The 21,708-nt window shown below is 41.7% G+C and overlaps 1 protein-coding gene and 4 non-coding genes across 8 annotated transcripts in view; 1 reads left to right on the top strand and 4 right to left on the bottom strand.

Annotated features, from left to right (window-relative positions):
* Window positions 1–21,708, top strand: part of dab1a (DAB adaptor protein 1a) — a 177,877-nt gene that overhangs the window by 98,426 nt on the left and 57,743 nt on the right. For all 4 annotated transcript variants that reach the window (XM_057352395.1, XM_057352394.1, XM_057352391.1 and 1 more), the window contains exons 3-4: window positions 3,383–3,522; window positions 6,682–6,780. In XM_057352395.1, coding sequence (XP_057208378.1) covers window positions 3,383–3,522; window positions 6,682–6,780 — 239 coding nt within the window. The remainder of the gene's footprint in view (window positions 1–3,382; window positions 3,523–6,681; window positions 6,781–21,708) is intronic.
* Window positions 19,124–19,196, bottom strand: trnav-uac (transfer RNA valine (anticodon UAC)). The gene has a single exon. It is a non-coding gene; the product is annotated as a tRNA-Val (tRNA).
* trnav-aac (transfer RNA valine (anticodon AAC)) lies at window positions 19,517–19,589 on the bottom strand. Its single transcript has one exon. It is a non-coding gene; the product is annotated as a tRNA-Val (tRNA).
* On the bottom strand, window positions 19,860–19,932 carry trnav-cac (transfer RNA valine (anticodon CAC)). The gene has a single exon. It is a non-coding gene; the product is annotated as a tRNA-Val (tRNA).
* trnav-uac (transfer RNA valine (anticodon UAC)) lies at window positions 21,556–21,628 on the bottom strand. The gene has a single exon. It is a non-coding gene; the product is annotated as a tRNA-Val (tRNA).

Raw genomic sequence — 21,708 nt, 5'->3', positions numbered from 1 at the left:
GCGAATTCTTTCCATCACGGGTGCCGTGACCTTCAATGAGTTCATTCAGTGTCAAACGAGCTCTGATGAATCATCCGCTCCTCTTCATCAGCTGCTTAATGTATGTGTGTGAATTTGAAGGAGAGACTGATATTCATAATGCCTTGTCTCTTATTTTAGCCTAATGCCACATTGTGTCAGTGCTATTGATATATGTTGCACTAGAAGCGCAGAGCTGTTTTCCTCACCACTGCTGTAGATTAATGATATGAGATAAATGAAATGAGAGCTTTTTTGGATCATTTTTGGCACCACACACAATGCAAGTGGCCGGAAACATATTTCAGATTCAAATCTTTAAGACGATACATAAGGGTGCCACTTTCTGGAGAAACCATTTCAATGGTACAATAGAATCATTCTGTTTTGAAGTCTATTTTAAGTACTGTGTATTTATATTTGTGTGCATCATAAGCTTTTCATTATCATGAAAAATAGATCCCCAAAACCCCATAATTTATTTTTATAGCCTATATCAAAAACTGTAAAGATATATGTGACAAGTATCATTTTTCAGTCGTAATACAGTATTAAAACATCCATAGCGCTAAGAAACATGGAAAAGTATTTACTGTAGAATCAAGATCAACATAAGATACCACAGATACCACATTTACTAAAGCTCAGAGCGACAGAAATATCGAGAGAGAGAAATGCCAAGCTGGTAAATGACAGAAATACAAAAGGGGTGGTGGGCCAGGACTGATTGATTGATTTAATATTACACAAGCAGTTTCAGTCCTTTTTCAAGTTTCAAGCTTTTTGATTTGAATGCTCTTCATAGATTTGCTCTAAAATATAGATGCAGTCTTCATCATCCATAAGATGCCCCAGGTCACATAGGTCTTATTCGCCGTGTTTCCATCCAAAGTAACTCAATGCGAATTTAGCTTATGCGCAAAATTGGAATATTGCAGTTTCTAATGCGAATCTTCAAAATGCGCATAAGACCAGGGTGATACAAACCTGGCTAATAACTACTTTTTTTCTATCCCTATTATCAGTTAAAGAAGATCACAAAGATCGGGCTCTCACCTTAACTTTTTAGATTAAGGTTAAAGCTCCAGTGAAATCAAAATGAAAGTTTTTTTTAAAAGAATTACATCAATAAACTGATATGATCTTGCTTGGTCTATAAACACCATGCACTGTGCTGTGTTTTACCTTTCTGTGTTTTTCTTATTTGCTCCTGTAAAGCTGCTTTGGAACAATGCACATTGTGAAAAGCGCTATATAAATAAAATTGAATTGAATTGAATTGAATATGCTCCTACGCGTTGACAAAATTCTCATTTAGAAGATATAAGCGTTCAAAACTGACAGTCTGGTACGTGCGCTAAGAAAAATCTAGAAATTCCATGACATCACGCTACACTTCAGCCTCTCGTCAAAGTTCTCGTCCAATCAAATCCGCTTTTTAATCCGAAGAGTCCCGCCCCCTTCACTGTGAAAGCTGCGGAAGCGGCACCTCAGATCAGCCACAGAGCTGATCACTTGCACGATCGTACGCTCAAATCCGCAGAGAAAACTAAATTTATCTGACCCGTTTCAAGTCTATACAGTATATTGAATGTTAAGGCTCTATGGAAGAGATTGGACATCGCAGCCTTGATGAGTAAAGGAGAAGACAAACGCCAGTGTCACTCATCAACGTAAATAACAAGCTTCAAATGACACATCACTGGTATCACTAGCCAGGTTTCCATTACCCTTCAAAATACGCAAATTGTAATAGTGAATTGAAAATACGCCCAATGGAAATGCGTCAATTTCACAAAAACTCCCATGTATCGCAAAAAAGTTATCACGCTCGTCTGAGGTGTTTTTTCAGACAATACGATAAAGACATATTTCTCAAAACTGCAATGGAAACACTTTTTGTCGTATTTACAAGTCACATGGCGTATAAAAAAGTCACATGACCATTCGCTGTATGTTTTGGCAGAACATTTGGAAAGATATGATATAAGGAATTCACATTAAGTAATATCTTATAAGATGGCCCAAATGCAGGAAAACGAGTGAGTGCAGTATGGAGATTTATTAGGAACAGTGAGGTAATCTGAAAATATACAGTATAAGGAAATATAGACATTTCTCTTCACTCTTTCATCAGAGTAGGTGACACTATGCACTAAAGTGTGTTTGCAACGTGCCATAAAACGTACAAAGAAGAAGTACGGCCAGAATGACTTATCACGAGAAGAATCAAAATACACTTTAATCGCATAACATCATTTCATGGAAACGCAGTCATTCCGCGATATTGTTTTAATCGACATAGAAAACATCGCTACAATTTTGCGCAAATCTGTAATGGAAACCTGGCTAATGATCTTCCTTTTCTTTTCGATAGACTTTGCTGTGTGCCGTAAAAGAAACGCAATTGGTCATTTTAAAAGGGGGCGGGGTCACTCGATATGTCTCGCGCTCTCTGCATTTTTCAGTTGAAATTACATCAACATATCAAATAATTATTTTTAATTATTTCTTTATTAAATCCGAACCTTTAGAATCCTGTTGCCCTTTTACCTTTCCTATTGTGTATGCTATCACTGACCCTGAAAGCATGTGTTTTAGTTTGTGTATGTGTCCTGGTAAATGTCTATTTGCCTTTGCCTCAGACCTAGGCTCAAACCTCATTGGGTCTGTTTGTCTTTGCTTTACTGAGCATGAGCAAGTTAATTGGTATATGTCCTTGGAGGTTTATCGATTGGCCAGGCCCATTATCCAGTTATAAGCTTTGTGATGAAGGTGTGGGAGGGGCCACCTGATCTTTCTAAGTCGCGATCGGCCCATACATGTCCACTTTGATGTGAGAGCTCAAAGAAATATTCATCTTTCATCATTCCTATCACCTCACACCAGACCTGGACACAGAGCCGTTACTTAGAAACCAACATCTTCCTCTCATGCCCCAGGCTTGACACACCTGCAATTACAGCCACACACAAGCTACTGACTTGACCTTCATTCTGAGCTGTATAGCACAAGGCATCTGGAGGTTGGAGAGGGTTTTCAGAGCCCTGGGTTGATTTTAAAGCCCCTGGTTGTGATCAACCCCACAGGCTCATAACTCAACAACTAGACAGAGCACACTGGATCCAAGATCTAACTGCTTGAATAGAACTCAATATAAGAGATATAAGGATATACTGGGCTAAATAGAGATATCGCTTGGTATTTTTTTCAGCTGCCAGGTCCAGATTTTGCTGATTATGGAAAAAGTACTGGCATTTTGAAATGATGGTTGATGGAGGGAGGAGACGAATTGCTGCAGATATGTAAAATTCATCAAATGACTCCATGCTTCATCTTCCTTGTTCTCTGTTTCTCCCTCTAGGGCAGGACCGCAGTGAGGCAGCTCTGATAAAGCGTTTTAAGGGGGATGGCGTTCGATACAAGGCCAAGATCATTGGCATAGATGAGGTCGCCGCTGCACGAGGAGACAAGCTGTGTCAGGACTCAATGATGAAACTAAAGGTATGTGTCGGTTGATTTTTATAACGTTGTGGTTAATTATGTATTTGTGAATAATCCAAGTTCCTGTTCAAAGTGATGATCTAATCATGTGCGGCACAATAGAAAACTTGACAAAAAATGAGCTTACCGATTGACCCTTTGGCTGGAATTTGATTGACAGGCGACCTGACCAATCATAATGCCGATATTATGCACCCCCTGTTGCTATTCGCCATTTTGTCCGACAATCAAACCATAGAGTTTAACCGGCTACGCATTATGCGGTTTTAAAAAGTCATTCGCCATTGTTGCTGGCCGTCACACTGCACGAACATTATCCCAGCTAAAAGTCATGTCACTGTGGAATCTTAGTTGTCATAATGTACAACAATAAAGACTTCTTAAACAGACTCATACAAGAAGACTTGTCCGGAGTTTTACATCATAGACTGACTGTCATATGATCTGCGCTGAAGGACTGCATCTCATCAACACTGCCAGACGTCAGAGTTAAAATTAGATCTTTATGGTCATAATCAGTTTCACCCGTTGCCTAAACCTGTCAGAAACCAATGGCGCTATCCAGACGTTATGTCGTTACAGCAAGCACACTATAGCCTAAAGTTACTGTTACAGTAGTTAACTAACACTAGCTAGATTGACTTACTGAATGTGACGTTATAAAAACATACTCATTTTCATTTTTTTATGATGAGAATAGTGAATAGAAAGCTATCTAGCTTTACGGGAACAGTGTTGCTCCTCAATGTAGTGATTTTCGATTGCCAGGTGAAGCAGTGCTTTCAGTTTTATGATCTGTAGGCTAGAGCTTTGATCTTTATTTTGTTTACTTTATTCCGAGTCACTTTCACATCCTGAATATATACTTCAAATGCATATGACCCACAGTGAATTTGTATTGGACCAAAATTTAATTTGGACCAAGCAGGACATATTAAACATCAAATATGTTCGAGTTGGGGGTTTACTACATTGAGCCATATTTGTTCCTAGATTTTAATTAATTAAAATAATATCCCCACCCACACCAAAATAAATAAAAACAGTCAATGCTCTGTCAATCTTCCTTTAAAAGATAAAATGTCTGTGTGACTTTAGTAGTTTGATAAACAAAAAACATTTATATGATTTGACAGTGAGCCGTGTGAACACCAGGGTCACAATATTAGGTTTACACAGGTTATGTGATTTGACCTTGTGTATATGGAGGTCCTGAATAATAAATAAACATCCGTATTATTGTTTAAGTGAATGTGTGTGTTTTTGCAGTGTTTTCGTCAATTTTAGCGGTTTTTCACTTTTACCCTTTAGTCTGGTTTCTTCTCTGTTTGTTTGATAGAGAGGGTGATTACAACATCTGATTTGCATGTTTGTCTGATTGGAACGTCCAGACTGTTATTGATTGGAGGTGTTTAGCCCTCACTCACCCGGACACATAATCTATAGTCATATTCTCACACTCCTCCACTCCTTAGCAATCAAATGAGTCCCATGTTATCATTTTTAATCTCTCATTTCTCACGTTTTCTCTTTCCGAGTTCATCACACTGTTTGGAAGGGAAGTTTCAAACAAAAGTTCAAGTCTTTTCAGATAAACCCCAGACAAGCCTATGCAGTGCTGTAAAAACATACTTAAAGCTACAGTGTATTTTTCACCAATATTGTCACCAAAGAGAATATAACAGAATAGAAATGTTTTCAACCAGGATTCCTAGACATTTTCAAAATGTTCCATTGTTTGGAAAACAGTCCAAGACCCAAGCACTACTTATTCAGAGTTTGAAATGTTAGAGCTTGTGCTCTATCCAGCATGATCTCCATGTCACTAACATTAAAATGGCTCATTCATCAACCTACCAGCATAGATAGACATAAAGGTGTGATAACGTACTGTACATCATGCCAGATCCGATAGACACATCCGATTAGTTGACAGAGGAATTTATGAGGCACTTTTATCCTAAGCGGCATGCAGTGCATGTTTACTTTCTGGTAATAAACCCATGACCTTGCTTTTGCATGTGAAATTCTGTACCAGTTGAACTATATGAACTCTCAAGGATATACAAAAAAAAACTAGAAAATAGACTTCAAAGGATTTTTCACCTTGAGCTGTGGTGCTATTGAGGGTTAACTGCAAAAAGACAGTCAGCATTTCATTCTTTGGCTGATTCAATATTCTTAAATATTCAGGAGGAGGTAGGTACTGTCTTTTACACAATACCCTGTTCTGAAATGGTGTTGTTGCTCCAGACAGATAGTGGGGGGGGTATATGGACCTCTTTTGGAAAATTTCTCAAAATACACTGCCCTTCCCAAAAAAAGTCACACACTCTAATATTTTGTTGGACCGCCATTAGCTATGATTACGGCACGCATTCGCTGTGGCATCATTTCGATAAGCTTCTGCAATGTCCAGAATGTCCATTTTTTCCTGTCCAGAGATCGCCAAGATCTTGTATTGATCATGGGAGAGTCGGACCGCTGCGCAAAGTCTTCCCCAGCACATCCCAAAGATTCTCAATGGTGTTAAGGTCTGGACTCTGTGGTGGCCAATCCATGTGTGAAAATGATGTCTCATGCTCCCTGAACCACTCTTTCACAATTTGAGCCCGATGAATCCTGGCATTGTCATCTTGGAATATGCCCGTGCCATCAGAGAAGAAAAAACTCATTAATGGAATAACCTGGTCATTCAGTATATCCAGGTAGCCAGCTGACCTCATTCTTTGGGCACATAACGTTGCTGAACCTAGACCTCCAATCCAATGGGAGGCTCTTACCTATTTGCTTAGTTAAATCCAGGTGGTGACTTTTTTTTGGACGGGCAGTGTATATACAGTAGAAAGGAATATACGTATATATATAGAAAGTGAAAAATAAAAAAATAAATTCTAAAAAAGTGACACTTAATCTTAAAAATGTTCCTGACCTCTAGTCTCATGCACTATACTAAATGCAAACACACTTTAAACTGACAGTCAACCCAAGCTTGCTCATACTAGAACCTGAACCTCCCAGCCAAAAGCATTGAGAGATTCAATTGCTTTACATAACCACTAATACTCCCAACAGACTGCAGCAAGTAGCAAAAGCTTCTTCTGTTTTATCTTTTTACCTCATTTTCTCATGTTTCTATTTTCATCTTCTCTTCTTCAGGGAATCGCAGCCTCCGCACGGTCTAAAGGAGAACACAAACAGAAAGTTTTCCTCACTGTGTCCTTTGGAGGGATCAAGATTTTCGATGAGAAGTCGGGGGTAAGTCAGAGGATGTTGAGTGTTTGGGAGCGTGTGAGGTGGTGGGGGGCATAGGGAGTTTTGTCCGAATCATAACTACTCGTGATCCTTTGAAGCAAGACACATACAGTCCTGAGCCAGAAATACAAGTCCTCAGATGTTCAACCTATTTTCTGCTAGCAAAAATACTTTTGTTTTGTTTGAATGTTCGTACTGTGAAGAAGTTGTTGCTCATAACCATTTCATCCTATCATTAGCCGGGTTTCCATCCAAAGTTGCGAATTTAGCTTATTCGCAAAATTGGAATATCGCATAAAACATTTTCGAATAAGCACCGTTTCCATCCAAATAGTCAACCGTCACTTCCTAATAAACTGCCACTAAATATCAGTAAGAAAAGTAAGAGAAGCCACTGAATATAATGATTTTCATATAGAATAATACTTGCGCAAGCAGACGATTACGAAACACAATAAATACGGTGCTTTTGTGGATGTCTGCTGTTTGGGAAACACAGTCGTGACAGTTCTAAGAGGCAATTACAGAATACTTTGACGACTTTGCTCAGGCATTTAAGAATGACCATCACAACATTTCTCATGCTGTGTAACAAGATCAGTTCTCTGGTTAGTCAGGTTACGCCGTCTCATAGTGCAGTTACGTGGCTTTTTGGAGGAATTTATTCGGCAAATGCGTTTCCATCTCCCATTATTCGCATTAACCCTTTTTCGCAAAACTGAAAAACCTCCTCAAGCGAGCGTAAAAACTTTTTGCGAATTAAGGGTTTTTAACTCGAAATTTGGCGTTTCCATCACTCGTTTCTGATGCGAAACTTCAAAATGCGAATAAAACCAGAGTGATGGAAACCCGCTTACTGTCAGATGAATTCTAGAAAGGGGCTTCAATGCAATGGCAAAACTAATCCTGCAGAACATATTCTAGCTGGTTGAAACTAATTAGTTCTGGTCTAGGTCAACACTGAGTTCACATTTCATTTGAAACTTTGAGGTTTATGAAAACAATCAAATAACAGTGACTTATTTAAGATAATCACCATGTTTATCAGCAAAACTAAACTGGTGAGGCTGGTTTACCAGCACAGAGTTTTTTTTGTAATCTGGGGCCGGGTTCGCAAAACTGTTCTTAAAACAAATTATAAGATTGTTTATAAGATAAATTATAGGAAGCTGATAAGAATGTTCCTACTTAAGAAGTTCTCACATATTGAACATCATAAGAATATAATGACATATGCTTTGTAAATCAATCTTGAGAAAAGCATTTAAGATCACCAATATTTTAGTCTTACAAAAAAGTTTTATTTGAAATCGATGCTAACCCAGTACATAATTATGGAAAAAAATATTCATTCATTCAGTGGCTATTCACTGTCTCAAAAGAGAATTTGAGTTGTACATTCCAAAATGCTGGGTTATGTTCAAACAAACCCAGCTGTTGTGTTAAATTAACCCAGAAAATGTTTACAATATATTTGACCTAACAATGGGTTAAAACAACTCAGCATTTTGGGTTGAAACAACTCAGCATAAAGTACATTAATTTACAGCCCCAAAGAACATACAGCCACAAAGGTTTGGTTTGTCCCCTTTTTGACCCAACGTTGGGTTGAAAATAACCCAGCATTTTTTGGAGTGTAGTGTCACAAGACATTGTATGGTCAAAATCAATATCAAAGTCATATACTGTACTGTATATACTGTAGTATACTGTATAACTAAAATGTATATAACTAACATATACTTTGTACATAACATATAACTAAACACAAATTGGCTTTTGGTGGAATGGAAAAAAACTATGCAAAGCCAGCCAATGAGAGTAGAGCTTGCCAAACTGAGAATATGCTTGCCAAGTCAAGTAAGTAGATAGTGGGCAGACTGTTGGTGACACAACCAGCAACAGCAGGGAGGAGATGTACCTAAACCAAAACATCATCAACATTCCCTTCATCATCCTATCTATTCTCAGACTAAGGGAGAGAACATTGTGTCGCACACTTGCGTTAAAGCTGATTAAAAAAGATGTGGTTGCTGCATATTAGGTTTTGTTGGTTGCTCTAAGCAGACGTGAGTCTGCTGTATGCCGGGCGGGGGGTGAGGCGATCCTCTGGGAGAGGTAAGCCTGTGTTAATGATGCGTTTTAAAGAGAAGAGCTCTCTCCAGGGAAATCAGAGGGGCCTAATTGAACAGACTTCTTAGATGAGAACAACCATAGCTTTACAAGGCCTATCTGCGGGGCTTTACTCCATCTCGTTGAAGAGTAAATGACAATAACAGCTACCGAATCCATCACACCTGAGCTTGTTTTAGAAGGATGAAATAATGCATATTTTTTATGAAGTATCTCACCACATTACACACGCCTAGGCACAGTTCAACATAAGGAGGGATTGAAAGAGAGTCTCGGTTTGTGTCTGTTAATGACTTGATACTTTCTTTCTTGCTTGTTGTGAAGTGCCATTGAGCTCTTTTTGCTTGGCTGGTTTTGACATTTTCTTTAAATAGACATAAATCAAATAAGCAAATCCCACAGAGTGTATTTGACATCATTAAAACTAACGCTGTGATTTATAACACTCTTATTCACAGCATTTCACAGAGGTGCAAACACCATCATTTATCATTTTAATTGTTTTAATTATTTGTTTTTGAGATTATCATGTAAATGTTGTTTATTTTTGCTGAACTACGTATTAGTACATCTTGAAAAGACGAAACGTCTCGGTTACGACTGTAACCTCCGTTGTATTGAGAGACAGACTGGGGTTTGATCTTGAGAACCTATCATCTCTGAGAGGAATTTTAAAACACCAGTGGGCTTGGTGACGCATGCCAGTCCCCACCCCATGCATACGGGTATAAAAGGGAGATGGCGGCTGCCATTCACTCATCCTTTGGGCTGAGGAACCTGAGAGGTATCTACTGGTCACTGCAGCGGGTCAGCGAAGCATTGTGGCATGAAGACACAACGTCTCGTTCCCTCCATCAGGGAACGGAGGTTACAGTCGTAGCCGAGACATTCCCTTTCAGTCGGTCTCTCGACGTTGTGTTGAGAGACAGACTGGGGACCTATCTTTACATGCCGGGCGCTGAGCCATATCACGACCTCAAGCGGAGAGACACTGACTGGACTAGCGAGTCACAAGTGAGCGCTACTGCGAGACGTAATCTTCCAGTGGGATCAGTAATAGTAGCATACCCTGAGAGGCTTGTACCGACGGCCATCACGGGCAGTGGCATTCGTCTCTATTAGCGAGATGTCGTCCGGCGCCGTAAGAACACTGGGGAAACACTGCTCTCCTCATTGAAGAGTGTGTTACGGAGGCCACATCCTACCACAAGGGGAGGTTACATGTGGAGACACCAACACGGTCTCACCAGTGGGGAGAACAACATGTGAGAATTTGTGTTCTGCACCGGAGGGGAGGTCACGGGTTCACTGACAGGGGAACCAAGAGTGAGGAATTCAACACACGGGACGACCCTGCAGGGGAGTCACTATGTATGGGGCAACAGTCCTAGTATAGGGTTCCACCTGAGCAGGGGCGACTCTACCAGTACTGGACTTGGTTCCAACAGACCGTGCAACCCCCGCTCAGAGAAAGGTCAGATCTGACCAGGGGTTGAGGGTGCAAAGGCACTGAGGCGTTACCATAATGCGCCTGGTGCCGGTGTGCCACGCCGTCCAGGGAACACGACTCTGAAGCCAGTGCTGAAGCGGCCGCATGTGCATCAACCCGAGAGGGATTACCCCTGTCGAGGATGCCATGTGCCCCAGGAGCCTCTGAAAATGTTTCAGCGGGACTGCTGGAGTCCGCCTGACAAGTTTCAGACAGTCCAGCACCGACTGCGCACGCTCGTTGGTGAGACGTGCTGACATACGGACAGAGTCTAGTTCCATACCGAGATAAGAGGAGCTCTGCGCTGGGGAGAGCTTGCTCTTTTCTCTGTTGACCTATAGGCCCAGACGGTCTAGGTGCCAGAGCACGAGGTCCCTGTGCATACACAACACATCTCGCGAGTGAGCCAAGATGAGCCAGTCGTCGAGATAGTTGAGTATCCGCACGCCTTGCTCCCTGAGGGGCGTTAAGGCAACCTCTACGAGTTTGGTAAAAACCCGAGGAGAAAGGGCCAGACCGAAGGGCAGGACCTTGTACTGATACGCTCTTCCCTTGAACGCGAACCGCAAGAACGGTTGGTGCCTAGGGAGGATGGAGACGTGAAAGTATGCCTCCTTCAGGTCGATTGCCACAAACCAATCTTGGTGACGAACTGAGCCCATGATGTGCTTCTGTTGTTCTAAACGGCAGCTTGTGTAGGTGCTTGTTCAGGAGGCGCAGATCCAGAATGGGGCGCAGCCCCCCACCTTTTTTGGGCACTATAAGTACAGGCTGACTGACAGAGTGGTCACCTTGCACGGGGCGGAACCCCGGGGAGGTCGACGGCTCTGTTGACTTACCTGCTTGTTGTCGCTGACTGACGCAACGTCCGGCAGAGGTTGCAGCCGGGAGCTTGGATCTGTCCAAGACACCGTCGAGTCGAGGGTGCTGTGGAGGAAGAAAACCCAGGGAAAAACTCTTTCTGTGAGAATGTGGGCGCCAGGCCCTGGGTTCTTCCCGCCAGGGCCGCTTAGAGGTCCTCTTAGCGGCCTGCTGACGGGGGGCAGATGCCTTCCAAAGCAGTGGTCTGCGTCTCAGGTGGGCCGTCGTCTGGGAGGGCCCTGGAATCGGAGGAGCTGCAGCGGGGGGCGGGGCTGCTGGGAAGCAGGCTGCGCTCGGGAACGTGACCACCTGGTGGAACGTGAACACCAATTGGTGGTCCACTAGAATAGCCCCTACCTCCACTAGAATAGTCTTTGTGCCATTAACCAGGGTCAGTCATCTTATTGAAGCCTTAATAAAAACTAAGATTCAAATAAATGTTTAATTGTCGCGGCGCGGCAGGATCTGCTTGATCGCCTCAGTCTGTTTCTGCACCGTGGAGAATTGTTGTGACACATCCTCCACGGTGTCACCAAACAGCCCAGCTTGCGAGATGGGCGCATCCAGAAGGCGGGCATTCTGGGTGTCACCCATCTGCGCAAGATTGAGCCACAGATGCCTCTCTTGGACCACGAGTGTGGACATTCGTCTGCTGAAGCGTGAGGTCAGTGGCCGTGCGTCACTCGCTCATGCGAGTTGGGTCAGCCTTCCCATCATCCAGGTCTTTCAGGGCTTTAGCCTGAAAAACCTGAAGGACTGCCATAGCGTGGAGGGCGGAAGCAGCCTGTCCTGCAGCATTGTAAGCCTTCAACACGAGTGTCGAAGAAAGCTTACAAGCCTTGGACGGAAGTCTAGGTCGACCCCTCCAGGTGGCAGCTGTCTGCAGGCACAGGTGCGCCACGACTGCACGCTCCACCTGGGGGCTGTCGACATAGCCTTTGGCCACCCCACTATCCAGGGAAGTAACTGCCCCCGAGCCCGCTAGCCGGGAACGCGCCGAGAACGCATTCCAGGACTTAGTGAGCTCCTCATGCACCTCCGGGAAGAATGGCACCGGGGCGGTGCGTGGCTTTTGACCACGCTCCGACCCCAGAAACCATGAATCCAGCCGCGAGCATTTCGGGGAGGGCGGTGTTACGCATGGAGCAGGGACCCCCTTATACTAAATGCGGCTGCCCGGGCAAGCATGGCTGACATCTCAGCGTCGCCCTCAGAGAGGTCTTCCACATCTGATGCCAGGAGGTAGCTATCCGATGCTATGACAGAGAGTTTGTCTTCATCTCTCTGTGGAGTCTGCCTGCTATGGGATGGTCTACCGCCGCCCATCGGGGACAAGCCAGGTGAGCGTGCTGGGGTATGGGTGGTCCGTGAAGCCGAAGCTGATGGAGCAACATCCATAGGAACCCCCAAATCACCCCCGCTGCTTGCTGAAGCGGTCGAACTCGCCTGGGAAGCAGATGGGGTGGTGGCAGCGCTCACAAAGAACGTAGCCAGCCGTGACCGCAACACCTTGATCGCCATGATGCAGGTGTCATGCCCATCTGACTCAGGGATGAGTCTGTCACACCCAAGGACACAGCTGCGAGACATGCTCGCATGTGAGAAATTTGCTCTTTTAGGTCTGTAGCTCGCTGCCGAGACGCCCAGGGGAAGTCCGCTATCAGGAGGGAGAAGTCCGCTGCTCTGCGTCGTAAATCCAGCAGTGAAGAGTCTCAAAGAGATAATCGCTTGACAATCATATGCCACGCAGGTTCCGAAGAACAAAGGATGAGTGAATGGCCGCCGCCATCTCCCTTTTATACCCATATGCATGGGGCGGGGACTGGCGTGCGTGTGCCATTCGCCAAGCCCATAGTGTTTTAAAATTCCTCTCGGAGATGATAGGTTCAAACCCCAGTCTGTCTCTCAACACAACGTCGAGAGACCGACTGAAGGGAACCTCTGTTCAGACGACAACATGATCATTTAAATTCAAATACATCATTTTATTTATATAGCGCTTTTCACAATGTGCATTGTTCCAAAGCCACTTTACAGGAGAAAATAAGAAAAACACAAAAAAGGTTAAACACAGCACAGTGCATGATGTTTATAGAACAAGCAAGATCATTCTAGTTAATAATATCTAATAAATGCAGTCTCCCGGTGGTTTATTTAGCATATTATGCATTAAGTGATAGCTTGGTTGAAAAGATGTGTCTTTAATCTTTAATCTAGATTTTAATTTGGAGAGTGTGCCTGACCCTCGAATAGTATCGGGAAGGCTATTCCAGAGTTTAGGTGCTACGTATGAGAAAGCTCTACCCCCTTTAGATTTAGTTATTCTAGGTATTTTGAGATCTTAGAGAGCGTGATGGGTTGTAATGTGATAGAAGCTCTGTTAAATAGGTAGGGGCTAAACCGTTTAGGGCTTTATAAGTAATTAAAATAACTTTAAAGTCAATACGATACTTAATGGGTAACCAGTGAAGAGATGATAACATTGGGGTTATGTGATCGTATTTTATGGACCTGGTTAGAACTCTGGCAGCTTCATTCTGAGCTAACTGTAGTTTGTTTATTGATGATGCAGGAGAACCACTACGTAGTGCATTACAGTAGTCAAGTCTTGAGGTCACAAATGCATGAATAAGCTTTTCTGCATCAGAAACACATAGAATATTTCATAATTTGGCAACATTTCTAAGGTGGAAGAAGGCTGTTTTTGTGACATTTGAGATGTGATTTCCAAATGACAGGTTGCTGTCTAATATAGCGCCTAGGTCTTTAACTGTATTTGTTGGAGTAACAGTGCAGCCTTCAATTTGCAGGTTATAATCCAAAATATTCTGTTTACGTGTCTTTGGTCCGATAAGTAATATTTCTGTTTTATTAGAATTTAAAAGAAGGAAATTACTAGTCATCCAATGTTTATATCTTCGATGCACTCTGCCAATTTGGATAGCTGGAAGGAATCATATGGTCTTGATGAGATATATAGTGTATATGGAGAATAGCAAGGGTCCTAAAACCGATCCCTGAGGTAATCCATAATTTACTTGCGTTAGATTTGATGATTCCCCATTTAAATGGACAAATTGATATCTGTCTGATAAGTAAGATCTGAACCATTGTAGTGCCTGTCCCTGAATACCGGTATAATTGTGTAAGCGATCTAAAAGTATGTTATGGTCTACAGCAGGGGTCTTCAACCGGGGGTCCGCGGTGGAACTGCAAGGGGTCCGCTACTTACTGTTTACTCACTGGCAACTTTTTGTTAAAAATGTAAAGCATGGGTACAGAAATATTACAACCAATGTACTCTTTAAACTGAGCACGTGTGTGGCCGCGCGGACTCATTGAAACTCGCATTGCAATTTTAATCTGCGTGCGTGCAGACAAAAACATCCATTCAGGCAGCGTAAGCAAGCAATGGAAGAAACGTTACATCTGCATCATAAAAACCGGTAGGGTTAGAATCAGTGCATTCCCTGTCTCCCTTCCAATAAAAGTATGCGTGAAAGGAGTTGCGTGCAAATAAAATGCATTCTCATATGTTTTTGAACTTCTTTGTTAAAGCTGTAAAGTGCTAATTTGACAACCAAATGACACCGCACCGCTTCTACACTGTAAACTCTGACAAAACTATCGTACGTGTTTAGAATCAATGACACGCACACCGTGTACTGATGTTGCACGTCAAACAAGTTGCCCCGAAAATAACGCGGACTCGTTGCATCATGTTGCTCTCCTTAGTCTGATATGATGCTCTGCAGAAAAAACTTGTGTTCATTTTCGTGTAACAGCCGCGACAATGCTGATCCACGAGAAAGACAATGGAGCTCAGAATTATAAAATAGCAGTGTGTTCTGCAACACACAGAGAAGCTGAAGAAAAAAAAAATGACACTTAATAAAACGGCCTGATTTTACAACAGAATACATAAAATCTGCACTGATTTCTTTCGCATCCAGAGACAACCAAGTCTTTGTGCCATTAACCAGGGTCAGTCATCTCATTGAAGCCTTAATAAAAACTAAGATTCAAATAAATGTTTAATTGTCCATCTCACAGTAGAATGAAAATGTTTGATAATGCAAATCCCTTAAAATAATCAAGCAATCGATATTAAAAACAAAAAAGTACACAGAAAAGTATTTAGCCTATGTGCAACAATAACACAATAGTGCAAATGTAATGTCTTAACATAATATTGCTGTGACAATAGGGTTGTTTCTATTTAAATAGCTCCATTTACACATTTAGTATAAGGGGGTCCCTGCTCCATGCATCTCTCATCTAAGGGGTCCTTGCCCCGAAAAACGTTGAAGATCCCACTAAGGTCAAGCAGGACTAGGAGTGAGATGTTACCTTTATCTGATGCTATAAGCATAACAATACATCTCCTTATGTCACGGTCATTCACAGAAAGAACCCAATTGCAGGCAGCAGGTAAAGGGTTAACGAAACAATGATTTATTCAAAAAAATACCAAAACAAAGACCCACGAGGGGGTAAATCAACATGGACAAGGGAATAATGATCGCAGACAACACAGGAACATAAACTAACTAAAACTGGACAAAAACAACACTTGACAAAAATGTATACTGACTAGACTAAACTTGACTTGACTTGGAATGTATCACAGGCAGGAACAAGACGTAATGTCATCGAAGACATGGAACAAAACGAACAAGCACAGGACAGAAGACACAAGACCATTATATAGGGAGACTAACAAGGGGTAAATTAACAATAGGCAGGTTTGGGAATGACACACTAATGGATAGCTAAACGAGGAAACGAGAGGGGCGGGGCCATAGACGAGACCGGAGAGAGCACATGTTATGTCAGAACCAACAATAACATGCCTCTCTCCACACAAACCATGAGGCTCTGTCAAGAAAGACATGACATGATGAGGCAGAATCATGACACCTTCACGCGTTTAAGAATTTTTTCTTTATTTGTTATGTAATGTTTATGTATAATTAAATGTGTTAATTTAGTGAAGAATCACTTATAATTTTTTTATTAATACATTTATCAATATGGGTTTGTTAATGAGTTGTGGGTAATATTTGCCGTTTGAGTGTCACAGAAAATAGTAGACCATCTCGGGAACTTAAGGAATACTTAAAGAATGATTTGGGACATTTTAATTTTAATTTAATTGTCTATTTAGGGCAGATAGTATGAGAATTGGGATGCAGGGATAGACATGCCATTACTTTAGCTGTGTTCCTAATGACATACTATACACAGTGTGCAGTATACAAGTGTCACTGATAGCCACTCCTCTCTTCTTTCGTTAGCAAATAGGGCTACACAACGTTTAGTCGCAACTAATCATTTGCAGAATAAAAGTTTTTGTTTACATAATATATGTGTCTGTACTGTGTATAATAATTATGTATATATAAATACACACACATGCATGTATATATTTAAGAAATATTTACATTTTAATTATTACATACTAAAATTACACACACATGTGTGTGTATACACAGTACACCCACATATTGTGTAAACCAAAACTTTTATTCTGCAAACTGCAGCCCTATTACCAAAACTGTTACCATTTTTGGTTAAATAGTGTAAATGCATCATTCAGTATTTGAAGTGCACTTGTTGTTGATATTTCCAGTGTGAATACAATACTTGCTTTCTACAAAAGCCACTTGAATACAAAAAAGTATTCTACAACGTATTTGTTACACACCTCATCTCAAAAATCAATAATCTATGTCTTAAAGGGGTCATATGGCGCAAATACGTGTTTTTCTGTGTCTTTGGTGTGTTACAAGTTGCCCATGCATGGATTAGACACGTACAATTGCAAAAAAATTAAAGTGTCGGAACAAAAGATGCATTCTATCTAAAAGCGAATGCTCACCCAGACCTGCCTGAAACGCCTCGTGTAACCACACCCGACAAATCAACGTCAGTTTGTGGTATGATTTGACAAAGACCTCCCAAATGTATCCGCAAGTAAGGTGGGTGTGCCTGTCAGTACAATTGCTTTGGAACCTGATATTCCAAATATGGTAAGAGTCGCCACATTTCCGTCACAGGCTTGCAGTATTCGACCAATCACTTCGCACTGGTTAACTGGCCAATCATAGCACACCTCACTTTTCAGATCAATGAGCTTTGTAAAAAATTTGATTGTTTCAGAGAGGGGAAAATACAACATTGGAAAATACAGCATTTTTTAACGTTAAATCATGTATACACATTGCATTACATCTAAAACAAATGAAAATATTTGTTTTAGCCGTGTCATTTGACCCCTTTAAAACATGTATTTGCAGTGTCGTTGACTGATTGAAAGAGTGTAGATGCTAGCGTGAAGAATTCTTAATGTAATTAGTCATTGTTAATTGTTGACTGTCTAGATTACAAGTGAATTGATTCTAATGCTTTAAAGGCGCAGTTCTTGAAAATCAGCGGCCACTAGTGTTATATTATAGTTTCGCAACGAATCTCCCTTTCGAAGTACGACGGTGGCCTCAACAATAAAAAAAGATGTTGTCTACTGAGACAGCGGATAGCAGTGATACAAGCAGGTAAGGCAATATATTAACGTAATTAATCATTTAACATGTATTCTATTGCGAAAGTTACTGTTACAATTCTATAATTAGATATATTTCTTGCGTGCTATCTAGTACACGCTGAGAGTAGTGAAGTAACTAAAGTTAGCTAATCGTAAATAGCAACGCTGTTCAAAGCGTTTGATCTGACAGTCACATAGGCAGTTAGGTGTAAGTTAGTAGACGTTTGTCTCCCCCTTTGTAAAGTCAGGAACAACCGGAGTACATACCGCAGGGACGGAAAAACATTATTATTCGGAGGTTATGGCCATTTGTATAAAATGCTAACGTTACCGTTTCAACAAAACAGGTGTTTGGTAAACATTGAAAATGTGGAAACATAGAAAATGTTGAATTATCTTACCGGTCTAGCAGAAAACAGGCAACTTCGGCGTCGCCTTGAAAACATTTGTCTTTCAACAGTGCCTTCCATCTGGTAATAGATACACCGATGTTTATCCTGGATTTCTGCCGCCGTTTGTTTCTAATTCGTCTGGCAGCATCACGTTTGTGCTTCTTTGACGACGGAGATTCACGCTCTGTCGGCTCTTGTGCACAATACGCATGGTCCTCCATTTTATCAAAACTTCTAAGACAGAACAATCAATTGCTTCAGCTAGACGACGACTACTCCTCCACCTCTCCGTACTACGACTTACTACTTTGTGCGTCTTCAACTCAGTGATGACGCAAGCTGCGTCTAAAAACACACACGAAGACCAACATATACGAAACGCGCTCTGTAGAGCTGCTTGTCCGTTAGAGCTTACTGTACAAAACATGGCTGCGCAACATAACAAATTCCATGTAGATAGGCCCTATGTAGATACAACTGGTTTATTCTAAGGTAATAAAAACATAACTTTTCATTACGTAAGGTTTTTATACACATCTAAAGACACAGTTTTGTATGTTATATTGCATTTCTGTTAATAGATCATACAAAACATCCCGCACTGGACCTTAACTTAAAAAGACTTTGGCCCGGTTTCACAGACAAGGCTTAGCTTAAGCCATAACTAGGCCTTAGTTAAAGGGAATATTTAAGTTGCTTTTAGAAAAATGCTTTAGAAAAAACTTTGCTGGTGTGCATCTTTTGCCAAAACATTGCCAGTGACATATTGCAAGACGTTTTAGGGCAAGTTATTTCAGTTAAGACAGCTTAATACATTCATCTTAGTGCTGGACTAGTCTTAAACCTTGTCTACGAAATGGGGCATTTAATGCTTAAAGGTTTGTTTAATTTGTGCTTTCATTCCACTCTATGGCTTAAAGCAGGAGATGTTTCTGCTCGGTTTCGAACCGAGGACCTTTCGCGTGTAAAGCGAACGTGATAACCCCTACACTACAGAAACGAGGACAGTGTCTGCGGACGTCGTTTAGCTCGCGCTGGTTTAAAAGAAGACCGCGCAACATTTTTATGCATGTGTCAGGAATGACTTTTGGCTTGATTTTGGACAAAAGCAACAAAAGGTTCTTGTTGGGATTCGGTCTGATTTTGCCCAGTTACGTACCGGGGCCTTTCACGTGTGACGTAAACGTGATAAGCACTACAACACAGAAACCAGGTCAGCTAAAATAACTGATCAGGACCATTACGGGTGACCCCAAAAGTGCAAGAAGCAATGTTTCATATGAACGACATTCAAGTGGCACTGCGTCAAAAGCCATGCATTGTTTCTGCTCGGTCTCGAGCCGAGGACCTTTCGCGTGTTAGGCGAACGTGATAACCACTACACTACAGAAACGCCACAAAAACGACAAACTTTTGTTTCATTTTTTTCCAATTTCTGTACATTTTTTCCTACTGGCACACAGAGAAGCATCTGTTTCCGCTCAGTTTCCGACTAGGGTCCTGTCACGCGAGGAGAACGCGACAATCGCTAAAATAAAGAGGCCTGTGAGCTAAGAGAGGCTGAAATGGACAATTCCACCATGCTTTCGATTAAGCCGACACGCAGTAAAGCTACCTTGCACACGAAAGGCATTTGATCTTCTTTACGTCAAAACCTGAACACTGTTTCTGCTCGGTTTCGAACCGAGGACCTTTCGCGTGTGAGGCGAATGTGATAACCACTACACTACAGAAACTCTGACCGTGGCATTCTTCGGGTTGCCAAGATGATTTTCCCCCATGTTTTGCACTCGATTGAGCACAATTTAAATGCGTAGCCTGTATCCGCTAATTTAACTGGGCATCTCCCGCATGTCAGGTGAACGTGACAGGCTGAAATCCTCCGCTGTATGTAACTTAAAGGCGCAGTTCTTGAAAATCAGCGGCCACTAGCTTTGTATTATAGTTTTGCAACAAATCTCTGAGTCATTTGCCCACCCCTCCCTTTCGAATTACGACGGTGGCCGCAGATGTCGTCTACTGAGACAGCGGATAGTAGTGATACAAGCAGGTAAGGCAATATATTAACGTAATTAATCATTTAACATGTATTCTATTGCGAAAGTTACTGTTACAATTCTATAATTAGATATATTTCTTGCGTGCTATCTAGTACACGCTGAGAGTAGTGAAGTAACTAAAGTTAGCTAATCGTAAATAGCAACGCTGTTCAAAGCGTTTGATCTGACAGTCACATAGGCAGTTAGGTGTAAGTTAGTAGACGTTTGTCTCCCCCTTTGTAAAGTCAGGAACAACCGGAGTACATACCGCAGGGACGGAAAAACATTATTATTCGGAGGTTATGGCCATTTGTATAAAATGCTAACGTTACCGTTTCAACAAAACAGGTGTTTGGTAAACATTGAAAATGTGGAAACATAGAAAATGTTGAATTATCTTACCGGTCTAGCAGAAAACAGGCAACTTCGGCGTCGCCTTGAAAACATTTGTCTTTCAACAGTGCCTTCCATCTGGTAATAGATACACCGATGTTTATCCTGGATTTCTGCCGCCGTTTGTCTCTAATTCGTCTGGCAGCATCACGTTTGTGCTTCTTTGACGACGGAGATTCACGCTCTGTCGGCTCTTGTGCACAATACGCATGGTCCTCCATTTTATCAAAACTTCTAAGACAGAACAATCAATTGCTTCAGCTAGACGACGACTACTCCTCCACCTCTCCGTACTACGACTTACTACTTTGTGCGTCTTCAACTCAGTGATGACGCAAGCTGCGTCTAAAAACACACACGAAGACCAACATATACGAAACGCGCTCTGTAGAGCTGCTTGTCCGTTAGAGCTTACTGTACAAAACATGGCTGCGCAACATAACAAATTCCATGTAGATAGGCCCTATGTAGATACAACTGGTTTATTCTAAGGTAATAAAAACATAACTTTTCATTACGTAAGGTTTTTATACACATCTAAAGACACAGTTTTGTATGTTATATTGCATTTCTGTTAATAGATCATACAAAACATCCCGCACTGGACCTTAACTTAAAAAGACTTTGGCCCGGTTTCACAGACAAGGCTTAGCTTAAGCCATAACTAGGCCTTAGTTAAAGGGAATATTTAAGTTGCTTTTAGAAAAATGCTTTAGAAAAAACTTTGCTGGTGTGCATCTTTTGCCAAAACATTGCCAGTGACATATTGCAAGACGTTTTAGGGCAAGTTATTTCAGTTAAGACAGCTTAATACATTCATCTTAGTGCTGGACTAGTCTTAAACCTTGTCTACGAAATGGGGCATTTAATGCTTAAAGGTTTGTTTAATTTGTGCTTTCATTCCACTCTATGGCTTAAAGCAGGAGATGTTTCTGCTCGGTTTCGAACCGAGGACCTTTCGCGTGTAAAGCGAACGTGATAACCCCTACACTACAGAAACGAGGACAGTGTCTGCGGACGTCGTTTAGCTCGCGCTGGTTTAAAAGAAGACCGCGCAACATTTTTATGCATGTGTCAGGA

Source organism: Triplophysa rosa, linkage group LG15 (assembly GCF_024868665.1).
Source record: "Triplophysa rosa linkage group LG15, Trosa_1v2, whole genome shotgun sequence".
Lineage (NCBI taxonomy): Eukaryota > Metazoa > Chordata > Actinopteri > Cypriniformes > Nemacheilidae > Triplophysa > Triplophysa rosa.
Note: the sequence above shows the minus strand (reverse complement) of the source record. Positions and strands in the feature narration are given on the sequence as shown.